The sequence below is a fragment of the Myiozetetes cayanensis genome, unplaced genomic scaffold, assembly GCF_022539395.1.
Source record: "Myiozetetes cayanensis isolate MyiCay16 unplaced genomic scaffold, myiCay2020 scf1, whole genome shotgun sequence".
NCBI lineage: Eukaryota > Metazoa > Chordata > Aves > Passeriformes > Tyrannidae > Myiozetetes > Myiozetetes cayanensis.
Window position 1 is genome coordinate 10,661,439 of NW_026086604.1, and position 24,336 is coordinate 10,685,774.

At 39.6% G+C, this 24,336-nt stretch overlaps 1 protein-coding gene across 2 annotated transcripts; it reads right to left on the reverse strand.

Annotated features, from left to right (window-relative positions):
• Positions 1-86: 86 nt before the first annotated feature.
• TBC1D31 (TBC1 domain family member 31) lies at positions 87-24,170 on the reverse strand. Of its 2 annotated transcripts, XM_050317888.1 has the most exons (22): positions 24,040-24,170; positions 21,613-21,759; positions 20,900-21,015; positions 18,841-19,019; positions 15,720-15,871; positions 15,139-15,298; positions 14,703-14,903; positions 13,379-13,555; positions 12,497-12,576; positions 12,247-12,393; positions 11,846-11,979; positions 10,768-10,901; positions 9,997-10,176; positions 8,732-8,964; positions 7,967-8,119; positions 6,677-6,812; positions 5,670-5,762; positions 3,814-3,954; positions 2,775-2,969; positions 2,207-2,357; positions 1,111-1,227; positions 87-428 (listed from the first exon to the last, which is right to left on the reverse strand). In XM_050317888.1, exons 1-22 carry the CDS (start codon positions 24,114-24,116, stop codon positions 286-288), a joined length of 3,246 nt encoding a protein of 1,081 aa, XP_050173845.1. In that variant the 5' UTR covers positions 24,117-24,170; the 3' UTR covers positions 87-285. The 2 variants fall into 2 exon arrangements, with proteins under 2 accessions (XP_050173845.1, XP_050173915.1); XM_050317958.1 differs by lacking the exons at positions 15,720-15,871; positions 20,900-21,015; positions 21,613-21,759; positions 24,040-24,170 and having other exon boundaries at positions 91-428; positions 18,841-19,013.
• Positions 24,171-24,336: the final 166 nt, after the last annotated feature.

Below are 24,336 nucleotides of genomic sequence, written 5' to 3' on the forward strand. Positions count from 1 at the left end.
ACAGTGGTTTGTCTTCAAGTCATAGCAGGCACCTGAAAGAAGTATACAAATACTGCACAGGCCATATTCCAGTGGTAAAAACTGAGTTTATTTATTATTTAAGTAAAAAATAACAAGAAGGTTACAAACCACACACATATTTTCTATCTAGCATTTTTATATAAAAATATATCCAAAGGCTGTTATAATAAACAGTCTATGACCCATCCTGGATCACACTATACATATTTAGCTTTTCACTGATTAATAATTTGAAAGTACAGCTGGGGTCCAGAGCCAAAAAGCTCAGGGTGTCCACGTTGTAGCTGGGAAATGAGCTGGAGGGTGTCTACTTTTAGCCTGTGAGGTCAGCCTTTGTCTGAGCTGCCGGACTTCTGCCATCAGCTCCCGCTCCTGGCGTGCCAGTTCTCGTCTTCTGTCTAAAGACACTGAAGTGCAAGAAACTCAGACTTAGTATTGCAGCTAATGGTTTTCCATATACACTACAAATACCTATTGGAAAACAGGTATTTCTGGCACAGCAATGCTGTTTTTCAGTATCCCTGTGTGCAAGACAGCCCTCAGATCTGCAAAGAGCAAGTTCTTTGAAAGCAGCACCTGTTTTGCTGCCAGAAGGTCAGATGCTAATGGGTGGCTACAGCAAGTCCACGGATACACATTCCCATTGCCTGCAGAGTTTTGTACATAAGGTGCATAGGATTTTAAATTATGCTTTCACTGCCAGAGTGGCTAGGACAGCCCAGAGGAAATGATTAGACTAATTCTTGACTCCCAGTAAGATTTCGATGAAAGACAGCTCTACCTCTTCTCAACATTCCCAAATCATAAATATGGAAAAGCATAGCTAAAATGATCAGGTCAGAATGTGATTAAACTAGGCTGAGGTTTACTAGGACTGCTCTCATAATGTGACACGCTTCAGGTACTTCCTATGTGTGCTGGTAGCAAAGATTTTTTTTTCAGGTGTGAAATAGAACACAACAATAAACTGGTTTACTATCCACTAAACACCCACACAATTAATAATGACTCAATCACACAACGAGGTGTTCCAGTAATGCTTCTGAAACTAAACATGAAAGAAAAGAGAGTCCTAACTTTGGAACTTACTGTGTGGTGATTGCACTAAAGCAGATAAATCATTCAGACAGATGTTTCCAGACCTGGGCACCTGCTGGACTTCCACCCCTCTCTCTGTGCGTCCAGCCTTTAAATCACACGGTCTCTCTGTGGAGTGGAGAGAAGGATTCTTTGTGAATTAAAACTGTGTACGTTTCTAGTGAATTTTCCTAGCTTGAGGTGAAAGCGTTTTTCTTCAGGAAGCACACCTAGACCAATCACTCGCTCCACCTAATGGCAAGTACAATTTGCTCAGAATTAGAAGTCAACGTTTCTACTCTATGGGTCAAGGCTATGCATCACTGCACTTCATTTTAAGAAATTACAGCTCTGTAATTTCATTAATTTCTTAAAATTCCGTTTAAGGAATTATAGCTCTCTAAGAAATTATATGTGCTGTTTCTTCCTATATAATTAATCTTCTGACAAATAGGCCACTAAGATCATGTGGAATATGGCAACTCATACTTGCAGTTTTAAGGAAACACCCATTTTAATACTGTGCATTTGCAAATTACTCCATACCAAAAACATTAGGTAAATAAGGGCAAAAGCTGAAAATGTTTGCCCAAAGCAGTACTAATCACCTAACCTTAATACTAATCAGTAATTTTGGGTGAGCCTTGAAGACATGGGGGGATAAGAGAAATATCTGCAAAAACACACAAATGCAGCATTTGAGAAAGATGTACTGGCCAGTTCTGAAAGCACACACATGATTTTCTTCTGTGAGCAAACACTTGGAAAAGTCACTTCTGGTATAATACTATATGTCATCACAGGACATTACTTGACAGAGGATTTCTAATGGATTGGCTTAAGTTCAGCTAAACCTGTGTCCCTACCAAAAATGCCATTTACATTGCTGCATGTGATAGGTATCAAACTGAGATTTCTTTCCAAGTCTGGCCTGATATATTGGTTTCATTACAGAATACTGCCAAAGTATCATGACAGAATACTGCCAAACTCCTTATGTAAAGGAGTTATGCTTAAGTTTATCCCTATATTGGACACTTAGTTTGTGTTGAGTTGTTGAATGCTTCATGCCGACATCCACACAGAATTGCATTATCTATATGCTCACCAAAATAACCATCTTCCCTTTCCAGCTTTTCAGCCAATTCTAACGCATCATTAATTTTGTCATCTAAGAACTGCTTCCTGTGCTCATCTGCAGCAGCAGCCGCCTTCTGCTCTTCCTCTAGTTGAGCTTCTTTCTGTATAACGTCTTCCCACTGTGCAAGAGAGATATTAAATGTCTTCAACAGATGCGATGCAAGGAAAAAGCAACAAGTAAAACCATCTGGATTATTACAGATTACATTTCACTCTTAATTCAAAATATTTGTTATTAAGCTGTGTGAATGTTTTATTTTGGAAAATGTCTCAATCAAACATCTGGAGAAAGGCAACAGTCTTAGGTCAGAAAAAAAAGAAAAAAGAGAGGAACTTACAGAAATAGGAATATACTTCCCCAAATCTAAAACATTCTCACCGATTTTCTCTAGTTCTTCCAGAAACTTCCAGTCAAAACAGGAAAGGAGATTCCCAACAAAATATTTCCCTAGTATCTTTCAGCTTCATGGTCTCCCCGTTATGGGCAAAAGACCCAGTGTGCCAGGCCCACTTGGGAAAAGAAATAATGCAAATACCTTTTTTTCTTCTGTCTCCCTCATGGCCTTCAGCAGTTCAGCTTCCCTCACCCTGTTGTCATGCAGGAGCTTGACTATCTCTTCGTAGCACTTCTCACGGTCCTGGTCGTCGCGCCTCAGCCTCTGCAGCACCTGCAGCCTCCAGTCGGTGTCCGTGCGCTTCTGCTCGGCCTTGGCTACGTTTTCTTGGGCCACCTAATGAAACACCTCTCTCATCAGCAATCCATTTAGTCTATTCCAGTCGCACAGCCCTACCTGCAGACCAGGCAAGACGAACTGAGGTGTTCTCCTGTATCACCGCTGGATGTCCCTGCTGGGAGGCTGCTCCTGCAGTGCCACTCATTTACAGGTGCAGCTGACATAAGACCGATACCTGAATGCCAGTACTTTCACCCACATCCATCTGTTTCCAAAAATCAAATGCTGTTTACAAAAACTCAGGCCCATATGTTTATTTCTAGACAAAATACAAATGCAGATGCGAAGCATATGGGCAGTGGGATAGCTGCAACTATTTTTCCAACTGTGCAGTTACAAGTTCTGAGGTTGAAAATCTGAACAATTCCTAATGTCAAGCTATACACATTCATTACTGTGATCTAGAAGACAGCTTCTACAGCTGAATTTCCTGCCAAGTACTACCAACTGAAAGCTCGTTTGAGGCTTCTGTTTTATTATGGTTACAAACAAAACATGTTCCTTAACAGGAGGAGGACTTATTTTGAAAAATCACTTTTGAGACTTACATGCCATCTAAGTGTGGAGAAGTGAAAAAAAAATTAATATTCCTGGCAGATACAAGGAATTTCAGTATTATATAGATGTTTCAGTATTATAGAGATGACTTCAATCAGATTTTTGAAAACCTCAAAACTTCAAACATAGCATCCTAAGGTATCTAGAAATTAGACTACTTTAGAAAATATTTCCATATTAACTTGAACTAGTTAATTGCAATCACAACACTATTAACTAGTACTACTTGTACTAGATAACATACTGGCTACCCCAAACATATGTTAAGATCCAGTCATCTTACTGTCTGAGCTTTCTGGTTTTCTTCTCTATCTATTTCCATCAGTCTCTGAACACGATGATCTTCCTGATCCACCTTTCTTTGATGGGCATCCACCTTTTCTTTAATTTCCTTCGTAACTGCCTCTTGGTCTTTGATTAGATGCTGCCAAACACACAAACAAAAATTACTGTTGCTAAGCTACTAGCATACATTTGTAATTCTAACATTTATTAAAATTTAATTAAGCTAGTATTTGAATATATCCACACATCTCTTATCACTACATATCATAACTGTCCAAGAAAATGATAGTTTCTGCTGTTTTATTAACTTGGAATTACAGTAACACTAGAGTCATGACAGTGGTCTCTCAGATTGATATGGATGTAATTCCAGTCCTTGGATTACATAGGAGCATAAACCCAGAATTTCAACTTAAAAGAATTAGATTCATCATGAAAATATTCTCTACTTTTATGGCAAATTTTAGCCAAAACCTCAAAATGTTTCACAAATATAAATTGTGTTTCATGGTACTGGGACTTAAAATAAACACATCTGCACCTTGAATGCAGAGATGATTTGCCAAAGTAGTACAAACCAGCAGCAGATCTAAAAAAATAGCATTTTAACTCTCACCATCTTTCTTCAGTTCACCAGGGCAAATCTACACAATTTTCTGGAGAAGAAATAATCTCTTCCCAGGCCTGTGGGAATCTATTGAGCAGCTGAGACAAAGTGAAGATACACAACCTTCTGAGCTGGAATAAACCCCTCACTGACGGCAGCAAAACAGTTCAGGGCATGGTAGAGAAAGCCTCTCTGCACAGACTCTTGTGGGCAGATATATATCCTCAGTTAGTTAAATAATTGCTACCTTGCTAGACTAAAGTTAGTAGAATTAGTTCCCCTAAAGAGCTGACTTTACATGTACTGGAATACAAATGAGCTTAGCCTGGTTTGTGTTACGTAGCCACAGTACAGCTGGCTGTGTATGTAATAAACAGATGCTAACAGAAATTCACCCCAGTTATGCTCAGCATGGCTTATAAAAAATCTTTTAAAAACCACATACAAGCAGACACACATTTCAAAATAAGGGTTAGACAGGTGAGCGTCCACTTCATTCCACTGGATCTACACACATGCGCAGTAGGCACATGTAGTTATGATTTCACACTTAATTTACTGTTTCTAACCAAAACAAACATTTCTAAAGCCTTCCATTGGCATCCTTCCTTTTCAGTAATTTATAATAATTACTTATAATAATTAACTCATATTTAACTTTAAACAGTATTACTGATTAAAGCTCTTTATTATTTATTAGCGATCTCTCTGAATTATAAGTCAGTCATTTCAGAAAGGAACTGCACATTCCCAACAAGCCATCCATTTCTTTTTGCTTAATGACGTTGTTGGCAACTAGACAGCTTTTCATCAACTACATCAATCTGCTATACTGTTCTCTCCAGAAAACGTAGATATATCTGGATATCACAGATGAAAAGGTGGGAGTTTCTGGGATGAGGAACACATTGTTATAGACTTATTTCTTATTTACATGTTCCTTGCTTCCCTCAAGCAGCTGTGCATACAGCTAAACCCTGCAGCAACCAAATGATACCTCTGCATAGGGTAAGAATAAAACAGGGAGGATACGAGTATTTTCACCCCAAAAAAATAGATAATAGTGTGTTCTGCTAATGCTTTTATCAACAGAGGGTTTATTCTAAAAAAAGGTATGAAAGAGGAAAAGGAAAATAAAAGGCCTCCTTTTTCCTGACAAAGTCTGGTTGAATGAACGCAATTGAATCCAAGAACTTTAAAGGAAGAACCATTAAACATAAACATGTGTACAGCTCCCTAACAATTACCTGCTCAAAAAGCTGTCTTTGTGATTCAAGTTCCATCCGTCGTAGTTCTACATCCTGAAGAGCAGCAGCTGTTTCCTGCTCTCTCATGGATGCCTTGAGGAGAAGAGAAACACATGGAAATATAGTAAATAAAATTCTTCTCCCTTAAAAAACCATTATCAAGAATGTGCAAGCCCCCAAGCTACACCCTCTCCTAAGTTCTAGTTAACCTTCTGTCATACCATGAACAACAGAAAATATTGCACATCAAAAGCTCAGGACAAGGTGGAGAAGAGGCATAGAAAGAGTTTTGCATCCAGCCAAGCTTGTTAGGGAAATGTCAGGCTTGAACTAGTGCTAATAACCTGCCAGATGCAGCTCTGAGTCGAATAAGGAGTCTCTGAACCCAGAAGGCTGTGGAGAACAGCAGACAGGTGGGGAAGTGGCCACTTGGCAGAACCTGTGCTGAGCTGGAGCTGAGGAGTCTCATGGCGCCGGGACTTCGGGAACAAGCACGCACTGTGCACTGTGCTCTGCAGAGTGGGGTGCTGAGACACAAGGAACAGCCCTGCAAAGGCTCAATTCATGCCCACGAGATTCAAAAGCTTCCGTTCTCAGCATCACATGCCATGGTCCCCGAGTTGGCAACACGAAAACAGAGCCAGGCCTGGCCAGAGGCCACTGCAGAGCCTCCCAGTCAGTGGCAGTTAATTTGCAATCTGGGCAGACAGCTGAGAATTCACTAGCCCTTTAAGGAACTCATTACATTTTTCAACACTGCCAGTAATCAGATGAATCTGACTTTTCTCAGGAATTCTGCCAGTTAAAGCAAACCAGTAGAACATACTAAGAGCCAAAAAACCCCGTTAAATTATGCATTTACCACTTAAAGCAGTCCATGCCATGCTACATACACCTCTGGCCTCAAAAATCACAGTATATCAACTAAAATTTTAGTCATGCATTTTTTCCTTATTTATTTTCACTATTAAACCTTCTAGAAAAGAATTGCTTTAGCAATGCTCAACCTTTCTTGCAATTTCGTCATCAAGACGTTTCAGTTCCATTTGAAGCTGATCTTGCTGGTAGTTCAGAAAACGCCTTCTTGAAGCATCCAGAAGTTGTAGTTCCTTTACTTTCAGTTCTCTTTTCATGGCAGCGAGTCTTCAAAGCCAAAACAAACAGAAACAAGGGAACTTGTATATGTAAAAGGTCAGTACCAAAGAGCACAAACTTACAGTGCAGTTAGCCATTAGTTACTATGAACTCATCTCTAAGTTATAAAGTTTAGGACAGTGGCTTTCATTCATGTAATTTTTCCAGTTTTCGTTTATGAGACAAAACTAAATTCACAGAAACACAAACATCCTTTAATGGCAATGTCCCCAATTAAGCTTTCAAATCCTGTGACCTCTTTCTGTTCCACTTAATTAAGCACCAGTTTAGTATCGCAACAATCCAAAACTGGAAACTGCTCCTTAGAATAACTTCAGTGTCCTGGTACCTCTTGCTGCACAAAACTAGTGTCCTAAGTTTATTTGCTAAATATCAAACTCTTTCAAGGAACAAAACTACAAACTAAAGAATTAGTTTTAATTTAGCAAATAAAGGCTCACTGCTTTTTTTAAAAAACCTCTGTGGTTACAGAGGTTTAAAAGACGTGCTCACAAAGGTGGTGGTTATAAGGACAGGGTTTAGCAGTGGACTTGACAGTGCTGGGTTAATGGTGGGACTCAATGATCCTTAAGGTAATTTCTAACCTAAATGATTCTACAATTACTTTTAGTTGATTTAAGAAACTATGGATATGCTGAAATTCTCTTAAACCTTCACAACTGCAAAATGTACAAATTAACAGTTTGGCTTCATTACTATCACAACTGTTTGCTCATCAGCTGATACATAAAGCAGCCTTTTTTCTAGATCCACTAGGAATACAAGACTGTGTGCAGTCACTGATACTACAGCAACTCTCATATTTTGCAGTGTGGGTCAGTGCGAGTCTGAAGTCTCAGTGTGCAAACACATAGCAATTACTTAGCTTAAGAGTACTCCCAGTCCAAAGAGACCAGACAAAAAGTTGGGAGCTGAGAAAAAAATATGAAGTGACTTGACCTCTAATCTGCTGTATTTCCTTAGGCAAGGCGGTAATACAACCCAGATCGCTTAATTCTCACACCAAAATATGACCCACCAGACCACAGTTATCCCACATTGCAATTTATACAAATTAGTGGTTATTTCTCCTTTACTTGTGGTTAAAAATGTAATAGCAGGATGCAGTAGCCAGACCCCTAATGCTTCTTATATTACAATACCTCTGCCTCTGTTCTGCCAACCTCTCTTCTTCTTCCAGCAGCATTTTCCGCCTCTGCTCTTCAGCTTCTCGAAGTAATTTCTGCTTTTGATACCAGGCTTCATCTTCTGCTTTCTGTTCCTCTGCTTTGGCTTCTGATTCATGTGCTAATTGTCTAAATGGAAGGAGGTCACATGTTAATAACTCAAGCCAAGTATCAAGAAATTACTTGATTACTTAGAAATTGATGACTGTATTAGCAAAGAACTGCTGAAGTGAGACGACATGACAGAATACGGCATCCCCTTTGTACTGATAAAGAACATAAGGAAGAGTTACAATACTGACTGTTAGAGACAAACAGGGCATTGCAGATGAGTGCAGGTATTTTCTTCTTCACATTCTTAACAAAAACTAGTTTCTAAAGGTGCCTTGGTATCATGGTACCCACTGATTTCAATAGCAAGCTAAGAACTCCTGGCCCTTCAAAAGTTGGACCCCACAAAGTCAACAAAGGTTTAGGCCCTGACTATGAGATTCCAAGTTGGCCACCTGTAGCCCAATATTTTCTGCGAATTAGCAAACATTTTTAGTTTAAGATAAAAACGATGATTTAACTTAAAAATGTGTCAAAGTAAATAATACTGAACCTTTAGCAACTATTTAAAGACATCTTCCCGAATTTTCTTTCTTGTCTCTCTTCTCAAGCATATGCATTACAAAAGAAAAAGGCAATTGTGTCCACCTGTCCCTCCCAGTCTGAGACTGTCGTCAACTTTCCCATTACCTCTCTTTTAGGTATTCCATTTCATCCTGTCTGATCCTCTCCCGTTCCTGAGCTTGATAATCCACAATGAACTTGGGGTATTTATTAAATATAGGGTACTGTCCTTTTGTAAGTGGCATGAAGTCCTCCAGCATACACCGGGGATGGATGTCCAGTGGTGTGGCCTCCATAAGACGGTAGGCTTCCTTAATCACAGCTGTGATCTCCAGGTTGTTACGGTGATGAAAGAAATACTGTAAGAGACATGCTTCCATTTACATTCTACAAAAGATATGCACTTTTATGTATTTTTACATAAGTATATATTTATTTTTAATACACCTCTTTGGGAATAATTAGGTAAGTTAGCAAGATCTATATTTCAACAGTTAATTTAAAAAGGGTTTATTTAGTTATCCCTAACAATTCATAAAATATTACCAGCTCAAATGACTTGAACCAAACCTCTCTGAGTTGTGAAAGTACACTCTGGTTCTTTTCCTTCTCCTCAAATGGCTGTTGTGTAAGGGATCTGGAACGCTAGGTGTCAGTTTAGAGTGTTCCACTGCCCAAACAGACACTCCTACCACTGGATGAACCTCCCTTGACTTTTGCTGTTCAGCCATTGAAGCTTGGAAGTTCACCTTCTTGCAGGACTATTCTTCCTGTCAAAGATCTTATTCACCAAGAAAGTATCTAAATAGGTCATTACTAAACACAGCAATAATGTTATCTCTTTGACGTCAGTCAAACTGACTCTAAAAGCACATTTTAGAGGTGGAACCCTTTGTTTGCCTACAGAAATGTTTTCATAAGAAAAAAACTCCTTCTCCCGTGTAAGGCTAAACACACGGAAATGTTTTCATTTAGCTTCAGAGAACATCCAATAATACTGCCTAATTCTGCAAATCTGAAAACAGGATTATGAAACAACATAACAGAATGATTGTGTATTGTCTCCAGAGGCAGAAGTCCATTTAAGATCCCCCCAAAAAAGGCAGAATTATTTTGTGGTTGATGAACTATTGAAATTTACAAAATGGCTTTCAGTGGCATTACAAAAGCTTATGAAAGCTTTTAAAGTTCTCCTTGCATGACACTGCAGAAAACTGCTCAATGTTTTACTCCTTTACTGTATATTTGTCAAGTACCAGGTGACTTTGTTCAGAAACATGTATTAATATATTAATGTGGAAATGAGGCATCTCATTCTAACCTCTCTAACAACAGATACAATGTTTTGTACATCTCTTGCACATGACTGACTTAAATATGAAAAAGTTTACCTCAAAATCCGCTATTTGATTACACTGAAGCAAGGGAGCTCTGGAACATATAATATAGGCAACAACAATCATTAGAAAGTATGAAGGATGGTTGGAGAAGATATTGTCAAAGACTTTCAGCCATTCTTCTCTTGTTAGAACCTCAGATAGCAGTGTTTCTAGGAGAGGCCAAGCATAAACCTAAATTATTTGGGAAAAAACATAAAATAATCCATTACTACAATTTTACCATCCCTTTTAAAAAAAATATGATTTTTCTTGCCTTATACCAAGAATCTATTGATTTTTGAAAGAAACAGGAAATAAACCAGACCATTTGAAGATAAGTTTCATCACCAACTATAAATATTCAGAGTTATTATGGGGTGATTACAAATTTGTTTCTTATTTCCCAGGATGTCTAAATGTTTTGTTTAAATTTGTGAAGCTAAAATCATTCCTAATGATAAATAGGAATTACAAAATTAATTAATCACACTTATGTTCACTTAAAAAAATAAAGGTACATTTATAATTTCATGAGTAGATTTTAAAGCAGTGTGGAGTTGAAACCAAAGAACTTCTAAGAACTACAGTAGCATGTGTATGAGATTTATGATCATGGACAAGAAAAAAGAGCAGGAAAGCAATGATATATTCTTTACACTCCCATATCATTCACTGTTATTTAATGAAAAATTCCCCAAAATAGAACTACATCAAAATTAAAAAATAGTGCCCTATTATTCACTGCAGTACATTTTTGTATACAAAAGTTGGCTAGAATATTACCTGTGAAGTCACTTTGTATTTTATTAAATGCTGGAGTAGTTCTTTGTCATGATGTGCCAAAACATTTTCCATCATACTAAGGATATTAACTGGAGGATTGGGAAAATATTCAAACCAGTGCTGACAAAAATTAACTGAAAAGAGAATAAAAAGCCCAACACAATCCACTGTAATCCAGAGTGACAGACTCATGACAGACCTTCAAGTTTGGTTACAAAGGCAATGAATTTAAGAGGTAGTTTCAGGCAGCAAAGGCTGTTTAAGATACTCCCATCTTTTCTCTTTCCTAGCATCTATTCCTAAACAGTACACTGCTTCTCCAGCTGCACTGGCATGAGTTTTCATGCCAGCACACTATGAATCAGACTGAAGAACTAGTAAGGCTCAAATATAAAAAGAAAAAAGTCTGTGTGCTGTGGGACTAAGGCATCGGAGGCAGATGGGAATACTTAAACCAGTATTTCTGTCTCATGAAACTATAGCCTGGATCAAGTAATTTTTAATGCACTAAGAATAATTTCTGTGAACTTGGATACTTGTCCACTAACAGCATGTGTTTGCAAAGCGGGTACGTATGCTTGGCAGCACGTATCTTCTGCAGACTTAGCAGCAGCTGCAACAACTAATTTAAGTCCAAAGCACTTTAATTTAGAACGTTTCTTCAGAAGGCAGCCACAGCCAGTGTTCAGACAAACGTCTAGTTTTGAGTTGCCACATGCTTAGGACAACTAACCACAGTAAAACCTTGAAAGAGATCATTCCCTTTTGACTGGGAGCAGGTGAGGGGGTGGGTGGGTGTGACTTAATTATTATGATATAATTATGCTAGATACACTTGGTTTTGCTGATTAGACTTTAAAAATGCTATTAAAACTGCTAAGTTTTTGCTAGATACACTGCAAAGGAAGTCTAATACCTTGAGGTTTTTGTTTCAGGCACACAATTGCTACACATTAATTAGAAGACTGTCCGGTGACCTCTTAGGAAATACCTCATTCATTTCAGCAGGAAACACTCTTTTGCATTGGAAAGCTTAACCATGTTGTAGCATATTTGAGTTTTTAAAATCACTGCTTACCTACTACTGTTGCAACAACTTCAAAGCAGATCAGCGGGTTGTTCTGGAATAATTTTACAAACGGAAATGCCAGCAAAGGAATATAAGGTGTCTCAGCAAAGATAGCAGACCAGTGAGCTAGAGCTGATAAGGTCCTGTGCACAAGGGCAAACAAAGGTGTAGAAAACATCAATATAAAACCAGACAAAAATATAATATGTATTTTAAACCACAACATAGAAAGACTGTGAACTTGACAGATAGAGGATTGTATGAGTTATCAAAACAAAATTACATAAGGGCACTACTATTTCATTTTAGAATTTTCCTTACAACTGATTCCAGCTCACTGGATACATTTCAGATCACTATATGAAAATAAAAATCTATAATATTTAAATAAATACAAATATATATTTTACCTCTGTAGAACTCTCAGCAGTTTCCTGCTTTTGATGGGATACTTATTGTGAATATTTACAAATGCACTGTGGGTTCCCTTATCTATTAGGTTACTGAATGCCAGGTGGTTTTCAGGAAGCTGTAATAAGGAACGCCAAACAAACATCCTGCAATTAAAACACAGCCTTAGTCAAGCAACTTTTCTTTCATAGGCCAGTAAATACAAGCAATTTTATTTTGTGCAAGCGTGACCTTGCACACAAAAAATACCTGTACTTTGCTGGATATTCTCCAAATCCTTTCAATAAGGCCCGCAGACGTTTCTTGTTTAATCCACCCGGCAATTCGTTCTACAAAATAAGGGATCAACAATAAACGTAGTGATTTGCTGTCTTTTGCACTCTAATCGATGACAGTAGTGAAATACTGAAGTTCCTGACATAATATTTAAAAAAATCAAATGTCTACTGCTATTTGTTACATAGTCCAAGGTATTTCAACGCCAAAGAAAAGATAATTCATAACATCATTTATTGTCTCGCGAACTTAAGGAACAGCTGCCATTCATTTCAGTGAGAAGCAGACCAGACCCTAACTGACTAAACCACGTACATTTGAATGATGGATATAGCAAACCATAAAGAACACTGACATTAGGATAGATCATATGGTGACAGGTTACAGGAGGATATATGTACACACAGATATGTGTATGTATTTATGTATGTGTGTACACAGGAGACACAAAGACAGAGAGAGAAAATGGCACGGTGATGACAGAAGGGAAATAAATGTAACAGTATTTAATCTTCTAAATAATTAATAAAAATGAAATTATTCTAGGCAGGCATTTTAGAGGTGCCAGTTTGCTAGCAGGGAAGCAGATCAGATCTAGCAAATATCCAAATGGTGTCACAAGTTGCTTGAACAACCTCAGAGGTATCCCAAGCTGACTGGAGGCATCTCTGGCTGTGCCACATACTACAGGAGTATGGGCTAAAGAGAGAGAGGAAATGGTACTAAAATTTCCTTAATCCTTTCTCTGCTCAAACATCCAAGTGCAACAGTGCCTGAACTTATTCTTTAAAATAAATGGCAATGAAATTGAAATGCTGCAGACTGGAGAACAAAATATTTGAAACTTCTTCCTACCTCTTTATTTTCAAGGGCTGCGTTTTCTTGCAGTTTTAGCAATCTGGTTTGGATTTTGCTTCCTTTGGATTTCCAAGGCCCCTCTGACCTTCCTGGAGTCACTTTCATTATCAGTTTATTTGTCTCTGATGTGCACTTGGACCCATCTTGTACAACTTTGAACATGGATGGTGGAGGCTAACATTAAGTGCAAATACCTTGGTTAAAATATTGTAAGACAGATTACATAACACTATAATTTGTTGTTTATTTTACATGCCACATTTCTGAGTTTGATGGCCATAGAAAGAAGAATAGAAACACATTTCTACCATAAATATATATGGATTGTATACTTCTGAAAAAGAATGTCAGTGAATAAAAACTGCTCTAACTATAAGAAGGTTTATGTAACTTCCAAACCAACTCAATCATGTTATTTCCTTGCTTAGCAAACACTAAAATATAATTGGAATAGTATAGATGTGTATCACGTACTGTTAAGGTTATTTACTTTAGTATGTTTCTCAGTGTCATTAAAATACTTTGCATTTCTATAGCACCAGTTAAAAAGAATACAGAAGACCTTTACAAACTTTAATTAGTCTTCAGTGTCAGGTAGGTATTAATTAATTCAATGCTGGAGATTGGGAAAGCAAGTAACAAAGTGGATCTCCCAGTTCACGTCAAACCGTCAGCAAAAGTGCAAATGGAATGCGTGTGACACCTTTACACATCCTTCCTCAGCTCCAACTCCATCATTACCCAGAGCTGGTTACTGTTTACTTCAAAGACATGGTGATTAAAGATATGTGGAATTTTGGATTTAGAAACCTGACTCCCATTAATAAATTACTTTAATGAAATAAGAACCGGTATTTAGAATGTTTCTTATTTAGGAAAGATTAGGGGTATGGTTGTGCCATAAATCATGGATGCTGGTATCCAATAACACAGTGAGAAGAACAAAATCACCAGTAGCAAAAACACCATTCATGCCCACAGTTTAAGGGAGCATTACTTGCCAAACATTTCCTATCGCAAATGGAACAGAACGTCTCCCCCCATACATCATTCCACAAAGAACTGATGCATACAAATCGCTGTAGAAAGAAATACCATCTCCCCCTTGTTCCAACACCAGAAACACAGTGATATATATACCTTAAAACCATCAAATTACCTGGCAGACTGGAGGAACTCTACAAACCACTTTTTCTAAATTTGCATTGTTAAATATGGCACTCCAACACGTCTGCAAACTACTGCTGGTACAAAAGATATGTAGGCAAATATGAACTTCAAGGGGATTTACTGCTGTTTTAGGAAATGTAAAACACTCTACCTTATTTCCTTCTTGAGTCAAAGCTTGGACACTGTATAAGTTAAGGCTTCCATTTTCCATTACTGATGCAATATACCGTCCATTGGGACTAATTGCTGCTGTACTAATTCCCTCTTCAGGACTCCCAATGTCAAAAAGGAGTTTGCATGTTTCTATATTGATAAACCTCATAATATTATCTTGACTTAACACTCCAAGGACCTGTAAGTTAAAAGGATTCCTCAATTAATACTGTCAGTGTAAATCAAAGTGGAATACCCAATCCAGCAATGACACTCCATTAAGCCAAAGAGCAATTGAGCAAAGATTGGGTGCAGTCACTTTCCTTTTGTTTGGTACAGGCCCATATCCCCAGTGTCCCCCCCAAATTCCTCAAAGTACAGGTCTTGATCAACTAACCAAATATTCCTGTCTTAAGCTTTGTAAAAAACCTGACCTGATTGGAGCCCCCATCAAAACTGTCAGGGAGGAATTCCAGGTGACGGACAGCTCGCACCTTCTCGGGCATCTGGATTATTCTTATCAGCCGCTTTGATTCCAAACACCATAAGTGAAGATGATTTGATTTTCCACCAGCTACAAAGGTCCGGCCATCTCTGGATCACAGATGAGGCAAAGTTTCCATCAGTATACTATAATTTAAGTTAGTATTAGCTAAAGAGAGACATTGTACATTTTGTTCTAAGCCCTCAAAACACTTCTGAATCTGTCATCATTTTTTCATACTCTACCAAAATACAAAATACCTCCTAAACAATAACATTTGTCAAGGTAAAGGACAGTTTAAACCTCATTTTAGTGGTCATTAAAAATCAACTTTATTTATTTCAACTGCTGTTGGACTATAATAAACACTGCTATTGATCTTTGCTGAAAGTACCAGTCACAGCAGACTTCAAAAGCTTGTCTTATTATATAGCTCAATACTTCCATAAAATATTAAAAATAAAGAAGGAGAACCTGTTTAAAACTACAATTTTTGTAGTCTGCCTTAGAATGTTTAAAATAGCAATTTACCTGGTAACTGCAAACACCTTATAAAGTAATACAGAACCTTCTACAGGAGATGGCAACTGGTATTTACAGTGAAGAGTATCAAATTCCCATGCAAAAACAGAATTATCTTTGAAACAGCTGAGAATGGTGTTACTCAATGGAAGAAAAAAAACCTGGAAGAATATGGAAAAGAAAAAAACAATGGGATGTTGTCAAAGAAGTACACTCCAAATTGAACCAAAGTGCATGGCAAAATAAAACATGGCAGGAAATCATGACTGTGTGGCTGTCACTGTAACTGTGCAAGGCTCGGATCCCACAGGCAGGTCCTGTCCCCTGGGACAGCCCAGAGAGGGGTGGGCCTGCTCTCCATTGCATTGGTTCAAAACTTGTCATACCCTTGCTAAGCCACTTTAACTTGCCAAAATGACACTAATTTTATCTGTTTTATCTTTATGACTGTTAGAACTGTCTTGTGGAGGTTTCTGGTGGGTGCCAGAGAGGATGCAATGTAAGTAGTGGGAAAATACACCCAGGAGCAGGAGGGGATGGGAGACATGAGCCAGAACTGCTCAGTGAACAACTGCTTCCTGAATCTTCTACAAACTAAAAAGCATTCAAATAGTACCAAGAGCCTGCAAATGCACTCTCTGAAGCATTCACCTCTAGACTTAAACTCCTTGGGTTGGCATACAACTGTTAAAAGTAAAAAACACTGTAGAATGTTTAGCAATGTATTCTCCAACTATGAAATGCAGATTTTACTGTGAGGATGAATAAATATTAAAAAAAAGGTCTGTAAATATACATATATTTTCAATTATTCTGAACACGTTTATTAACTCAAGAAAAAAAATTGGATTATTTACATTTTTGGATGTCATCAAGTACATTCTTGCTTAATGATAAATTATTGGTTTAGAACAGAGGTTCTATTTTGGCAGCAGCTCACGCAGCTTCAGCAAATTTCCATATATACCTATAAATACCATAAATACTTATAATTTTGAACGTGAAACTGAAAATGTCTTCTGATATCTGAACATTCAGGGACTACCTGAAGTACTCACTGGCTGAGAGTAACACAGTCAGTGTTACAAAGTTCAGAGTTTTGGACTGAATGGTCGCTTGGGGCCTTGAAAATCTGTAAATCTGGATAAGTGGGATGAGATTCATCTTAATGACTGAAAGTTGGACATTCAAGCCAAATTAGTCGCTTGACAGTGAGCAAAAATTATCTGTAGGGAAAGAGCTGCCCCACCTACCACAGTCACTTATCTTCAGACAGACTGAGCTGTCTGTCCTCCTTCAGAGGGACCCTGAGGAAGACTAGACAATGAATTGAGAGCAGGTGTCTATCATGCAGATGGATGAAGTTTAAATTTTGGCAAAATGGACTACTGAACAGCTTCTAATTTTCTGCTTTGCTGTAGAAAAATACCCCAGGATGGTCACAAGCAGCTGTGGAATAAGCAGTGATGCTTTGGAAATGGTCACTACAGATGTGTTGTCTTCTTTCTCCTTTGTTTCCCCTGCTGTCCATACTCTGTGCAGCCCAGTCTCTCTTTTTAAATTAGCTTTGCCCCCCAGCAACTTCACAGAAGGCATATGTTAGAGTGCAGCTGGGCTTAGGTAAAGAGGCACCAAAAAGCACATGAGATTGATGACTCTACTCCACGGGCTCAGACAGTGAGCAAGAATCCAGTTTCAGACACTGAGTGTTAGGGCTGCAGTCTAATAATAAATCTAATCCTCAATAAAGCACTTACTTATCTGTATGCCTTAAATCGTGGCATGGGAATAAGTATCATTATTCTAAAAACAGGAAAATGAAATCCAGATCATTTGCATGATGTCCTATCAGAGATGGCAGCACCAAAAAAAAAACCAACCAAAACCCAACAGGCTCTTGATTCCCAAACACAATTTATTAATTCAACTCCTGTTTGGCTTAAAAGGTTCCACACTGTAACATCCTGATCCTACCAAAGTCCAAGAGCCATTTATCAATAAGAAATCCCTACACATGGCCTACACAAAGAAAGATACTGAGTAGTAGAAAGATCTTGTCCACTAAAGAAATGCAGCCATCTTTGGAGGGGAGATATTACAATTATTTTAGCAACATGCACTACACAACAGTTTCAATAAAACAAACAAACAAAGATGTAGGGATCATCTTTTATGGTAATTGCTAGGTGACTGTTTTAAGCTGTCAGAATTTCTGCCTGACCTAGAACAAAGTGAAGGCACTCAAATGAATAGCCTTGTTCTCTGCAAAATCAGCATGGCTTTTTTGTGACCAGCCTGACGAGAAGTTTGGTTTGAAGTGGTGTTTGTCAGAGTATTCACTGCAGGGCAGCACGTGTGCAAGCCATGCCCAGGCTCTGCGTCAGGGCTTTCCCCAGTACTTATGCCACAGCGTGACATTGGGTGGCGCAGGCAGACCTGTTTAAAACAATGTAACTCTAAGGCAGACTATTTAAACCACTCCCTGACACAAACATGCCGTCCTTCTTGTCCCATGCTGTCCCACTGTGTCTGTGCAGCAAACACAAGCAAAGAAACCACTGGGATGAAAAGCAGAAGTTTCTTTTTGCTGAGTTCCTTTACCAGCCTCGTTTGTTCCCACACTCAGTTCTGAGTGTGCAGACAGAAGAGCAGCTTTGGAATAAGCAGCTGAATGGGGCAGGTGGTGGGGATTGTTGGAAGATACCACTGTGACACCAAAACTGTTTTTAACAACACCCCTAAATCCCACCATCATTCAGGTTGGAATCAATCTATGGAGGTCCTCTGAGCCCTCCACAGGTCAAAGCAAGGTCAATCTAAAACATGGCTCCATCTTCCAGGTTAAAGTGGATAGTCAAGGTCATAGTCAAGGTCATATCCAAGCAAGTTTTGAGTGTCTCTAAAGATGGAGGTTCCTTAAAAATTCCCAGCAGATCTCTGCAACTATTGAGTCATGATTTCAGAGGTGTGGGTGATGTGTTAGGATGACAGTTAAGATGACATGCCCAAAGAAGATTGAAAAGATTCAGCTGTATTTTAAATAATATTTACAAATAACGTGATTTCAATATGTGGTGTTACACCTGCTGAGGTGTGCTTGTTCACCCTTTAGCAATTGCTCTTTACTCACCTTCTGTATTCCCACAGACTGACGAACATTCAGCTTTCTTATTCTTTGAAAGGTGTCCAAGTCCCACAGTTGTGCTGTATCAGTGGAAGTAGTGATGGCATACCTGCCTGAGCCATGCACAGAGATGGAGGACACCGATGAATCATGGCCTCTCATCCAACTAACTAACTCCTTGGTTTCTGCAGAAGTTGTTGAAAAAAAACATGGAAAGGATATGAAAGTCATAAAGAACCACTACCTTAGTTGTGTTGCCAACACTGTGCAATGGAATAGACTTTTAAACATTACAAGTACATAACCATTTACGATCACAGCCCAATAAACAAGAAGCAAAGGTATCAGTCTTCACATAGCAATTATACCTTAGAGAGGCATAACCTCTTCCACATCTCCAACTAACAGATTTTATAAGTTATGCTCAGTTATACACAGAAAGCCAACTTGCACAGACTTGTTTAATTTAGCCTAAAAATCAATCTTCAAAAGCCATGAACAATGTGATCAGGTAAGTTCAGCATGCCTCAGAGAATATCGGATGTGAACACCCACAGTAATCTCTAGAAGTCGACACTGAATGTTCTAATCAGAATTCTCCACTTGTTTTTACTTGTGGACAGAATGTGTGAATGATTGTGAAGCTATTTACAGATGCAAGGAAGAAAGGTTTAATGACAACAGGCTATGACTACAGAAAGGTACAGTCAGAAAGCAACACTTCATTAATTATTTTAGGATCCAAAACATTTTTATCCTGTGCACTGCACACTAAGGAAACGGTTCCTCTGACTTCAATGTCTCCCAGATGTGACTGCATGACCGCTAATCTTCCTCAGCAACCAAACTGCACTTGTGGCAAATGCAGTTTACACTGGGTGGTTTGCCTGACAGCCCACGGGGTGGTTCCAGCTGACCCACAGCTGTGGCATCAAACGTGGGAAGTGGCCATAGAGCAGCTCACAAAGACCAACAGTCAAACTTTCTGCTGTGCTTATGGACAGCTGAGTGCTTAAAGCTGTCATCACCTGAGGGGTGACACGGGATTAGACAGTAAGGCTTCTAAAGAAGGGGATGGAGCCCACCAACTAAGTACTATCTAACACACCTCTAAGGCTAGTTCACTCAATACTGAATTATGTGAATGCCATTTATATTTTAAAACATTTCTGAGTATGACTTGATATTTGGAAACAGCACCATATAAGCATTCAGTACTTTCTGGAATAATTAAGATTTCTCTAAGTGCATCCAAACATCTTAGTTTGGTCTTGCTGTGGTTGAAAGGAAAAGAAGAACTGCGGAGGATTTCAGACTTTAATTCTGATTCTTCCTCTCTTTTGAGGAACAGTGTTACATTAAAATCTTCACAGATAACAGCAGTCTCAAACCCTCGAATTGCAGATGAGTGATTCCTACAGCTTTTAAAAAGATTTAAATCCAGACTATGAGACACTACAACTGCACTTTTTGAGAGGTAAAGATCAATTTAAGAAGAACGAATTGTCAATGCCCTTCACCATTTAACTTCTAATCAAGACAGAGACACACAGCTGGCCTGTGAAGTTAATTTTTAACATTGCTTTGGAATGAGGATAGAGAACTACATGAATACCCAAAACTGTTGACAGTTCTTTTATTGTATACTGTCACTTTGTTCAAATATTTTACTGTAAATAATAATTAAGAACTGGTTCAGTTGCTAAACTAACATACTGTCAACTGACTTTGACTTTATTATAATAGAGCACCTCATTCCAAACAAACATATACAGAACTGCTTAAAAAAACAGGTAACATATGTAACTGTGATCTGTGCTGGACTTCAGTTAAACAGATGCCTGAATGACTTAGTGGGAACGGGGAACTTTGGCAAACCAAAGTGTTGATTTAGGTTCATTTTACCCACAGGACGATAACCCACATGGGCCTAAAGTTTTCTGGTTTTGGACAGATGGCATGAAATACACAGTTATGATTCCCATTAAAAAAACTGTCCAAGAATTCAAGATCAAAACTAAAATTATATAAGTTTTCATGCCAATCCTTGAAATTTTCCCCTTACCTGTATCAAAGCACTTAACAGAATAATCTGCCAAAGCCACCAGGAACTCCGTCTTTCTGCGAAGATTAAATGCCAAAGCAGTGCAAGCCTGCATCGTTCGCTGGACAAGGCTGAACCTATTTAAAGATACATTCTCACTGTGTTAGGAAACTTTGGTTCACAGTGAAGCAATACTCGAAGTAATAATTAATCAGTAATAATTAATCAGTTTCAATACATATTTCACCAAGAAAAAAAAATCAACTCAAAAGGAGTAAGTAAATCATATCTAATTACAATAAATCTAAAACACAGTGCTAATATTTTAAAACTCAGTAGTGAAAAGTGAAAAGGTGAAAAGGTGAAAAGACTGGTTGATGTATTTCTGCAAATAAAAACCCACTAGTTACTGCAATTCATGGCTCGTTCATTGATATGTACTGACCAAAGAATAACTCCTTGGGGTAGTACTGAAGTTCTCTGAAACTGGTGTTCTGTTTAGTTACAAGCCTCTGCTCTTTTTGAGCAGCTAAACTAATGAAATAATATTTAGGGAGGTTACAGGAGACACTGGCTTGTAGTGTCAGCTCTGAGCAAACCACTATCTATTTCCACATTCATGGGAAAACGAGGGTTAAAACCTGACCTGTGGGATCCTGTCTGGGCAAGTTCCACACCCCTGAATATTAGGGATATCTCAGACAATTAAAATGTCTTGACAGAAATCTTCTTACCTGTTTCCATTCAAGTCAAACAGATATATATTTCCCTGGCGGTCCCCAGCAAGGAGAGAATCTCCAGAACTGTCAAAAGCCACATTCAGAAAACGTATTGTATTTGAATGGTACCCTTGGACACTATGGATTATGTTCACTATAAGTCTGTGAAGAAAGCAAGCAAAACAACTGTGCTTAGAATCATGTTATTATTATGTATTTCTCTGAGACCTAGGATTAAAATGCTTCTATGTGAAAAATCTTCAATAAACCCACATATTTTTAATATAAAAATATACCACAAAGGAAGTGATTCACTGTGTTGGAAGGTAGGTAGGAGGCATATAAAGCAGATGGGGGAAATCCACCATTCACAATCCTCTTATGTGGCTCCTGATTTTCATTGCTAATGAATAACACTAACATATATCCTGATGTATCATCTACCAGTGAATCTGAAAGCCCAATCCAGCTCTCAGCAAGGAACTTGGCTTGTCATTACCACTGCAAAGAAACATGCTAGGAAACTGAGAAGCTGTGCGTTACTGTAAGAAACCACTCTGATTAGATGGGAGGGTACATCAGTTCTAATATCACTTCTTCCCACTGTTTTCAAAAGCATTGGGTTTGTTCAGCCTGGAAAAGAGAAGGCTCTGGGATGACCTAATTGTGGTCTTCTAGTACCTGAAGGGAACCTGCAAGAAACATGGAGAGGGACTTTTCACAAGGACATGTAGTGACAGGACAAGGGGAAATGGATTCAAAGTGAAAGAGAATAGGTTTAGATTACATACTAGGAAAAAATTCTTTACTGTGAGGGTGGTGAGACAGTGGAACAGGTTGCTCAGAGAAGCTGTGGATGCTCCATCCCTGGAAGTGTTCAAGGCCAGGTTGGATGGGGCTCTGAGCAATGTAGTCTAGTGGGAGGTGTCCCTGCCCATGGCAGAGGGGTTGGAACCAGATGACCTTTAAGGTTCCTTCCAACCCAAACCATTCTATGATTCCATGAGGAAAGCCGTTATTTATCACGATTCATCTGAGATATTACAGAACAAAAGTTTCTGTTTTTTCACTTCTATCCTTGCACTGTGCTGCCCTTAAAACGGAGCCAGATGCAGAAGTGAAAACCATGTGCAGAAGAAGCTGCAAGAGGAAGGATTTTCCAGGAAGCAGGACAGTAAGATTTGGGAAGTCTGCTACTCCTGGATTTATTAAGCTTACTAAGCAAACAATTTATTTTCTATCATCACTTGGATATAAATTCAGAGTCAAACTAAACATCTAAAGCTGTGCAGGATATTGGCATGCTGATTAAAGGCTGACTGCTGTGACTGTGGCTATGTAAGATGCTGTCACCTCTCTGAGACACAGAATATGCCACCCAGCGTGCACATGCAGCTGTGGAGGTGTGTTACAAAGCCTGGGTGAACATCAGAAGAAGGGCCATACAACCATGACTAGAAACAAAGCTAATTGAACCTCACTGTTAAGCCCATTTTTTTTCTACAATAAAAGGGCCATAAAAATGAAACGAGAAAGATAAGGTATTTTAAATTATAATTGACACCTAGTGATGTGCGTGTGGGGGGGGTTTATGACATGAAAGACCCTAAGAAGTGAAGTATGACTTCTGCTTCTAAAACCATGCCAAAATCTGAGTACTTATCAGTGCAGTTACAGCATCACCCATGACCTTCTCTATGCCACTCTGCCTTTCAGAAGTTCCTCTGCCACTAAACAGACCCAGGAGAACAGAGTTAGGAGTTCACAGGGTTGCATCCACAGTCCCCAGAGAAAAGGCACCCAAAGCAGCAACCACGCTGCTGCCCTTCAGCTTGGGCCAGGCAGTGTTTTCATGGTGTACCACACTGTGATTAAACTCTGGGAATTCCCCGCGACATTTCATTCACTGCAAACAAACTGAAGCCCTAAACTGGGGCAAGTGCCCAGCCGAGGTTTCACAGCCTCCTGGGGGACCTGCTCTGCCTTCAGGAGGGGAATCTCACCAGTGCAATAAACATCTCAAAGGCGGGGCCAAGAGGATGGTGCCAGACTCTTTTCGGCGGTGCCAAGCGACAGGAGGAGGAGCAATGGCCATAAACCAAAACACAGGAAGCACCACCTCAATATGAGAGAGAACTTCTTTACCGTAAGCACTGGAACAGGCAGCTCAGGGAGGGCGTGGAGTCTCCCTCTCTGGAGACACTCAAAACCCACCTGGACACCTTCCCGTGTCATCTGCTCTGGGTGACCCTGCCTTGGATGATCTCCAGAGGTCCCTTCCAACCCCGACAATTCCGTGATTCAAGAGGAACGTGTTCCACCCGGGCATCCCCGAGCTGACCCTCCACCCAGCCCGCAGAAGCTGAGGCGGACCCGTGCCCCGCCCGCCCCCTCCCCTGGGGCTGGCGCTCCCCCCTGCCCAGCCCTGCCCAGCCCGGTTACCCCCGCGGTGCCGCGGGCCCGGCCCTGCGGGCCCACACGGGGCCGCTCCGCCGCCCGCCCAGGTCGCAGCGCTCCATCCCCGCCCGGTGCCGCCGCTCCCGCGCTCCGCCGGGGCTCCGCCCACCGCCCGCGCCGGGGGACACCGCGCGAGTGGTACGGCCCGACCCCGCTTTACTCGACAGAGGACAGCGGGAACGGGGGGAGGAAAATCCCCCGCAAGTGTCGGCCTGTCGGGAATGGAACCGCCCCGCCGGCGCCCGCGGAGGCTGCTGGGAGTTGTAGTCCCCCTCGCGCTGT

What these genes read in the sequence shown, in the direction of transcription:
- TBC1D31 (XM_050317888.1), bottom strand. Translation starts at nt 24,116, where the DNA reads ATGGAGCGCTGCGACCTGGGCGGGCGGCGGAGCGGCCCCGTGTGGGCC. An exon ending in AGTCTGTGGGAATACAGAAG is followed by an intron (nt 15,872 to 18,840) that starts GTGAGTAAAGAG and finishes ATATTCTTCCAG; the next exon opens with GTTTTTTTTCTTCCATTGAG. An exon ending in CTGCTGAGAGTTCTACAGAG is followed by an intron (nt 11,980 to 12,246) that starts GTAAAATATATA and finishes CCTTGTGCACAG; the next exon opens with GACCTTATCAGCTCTAGCTC.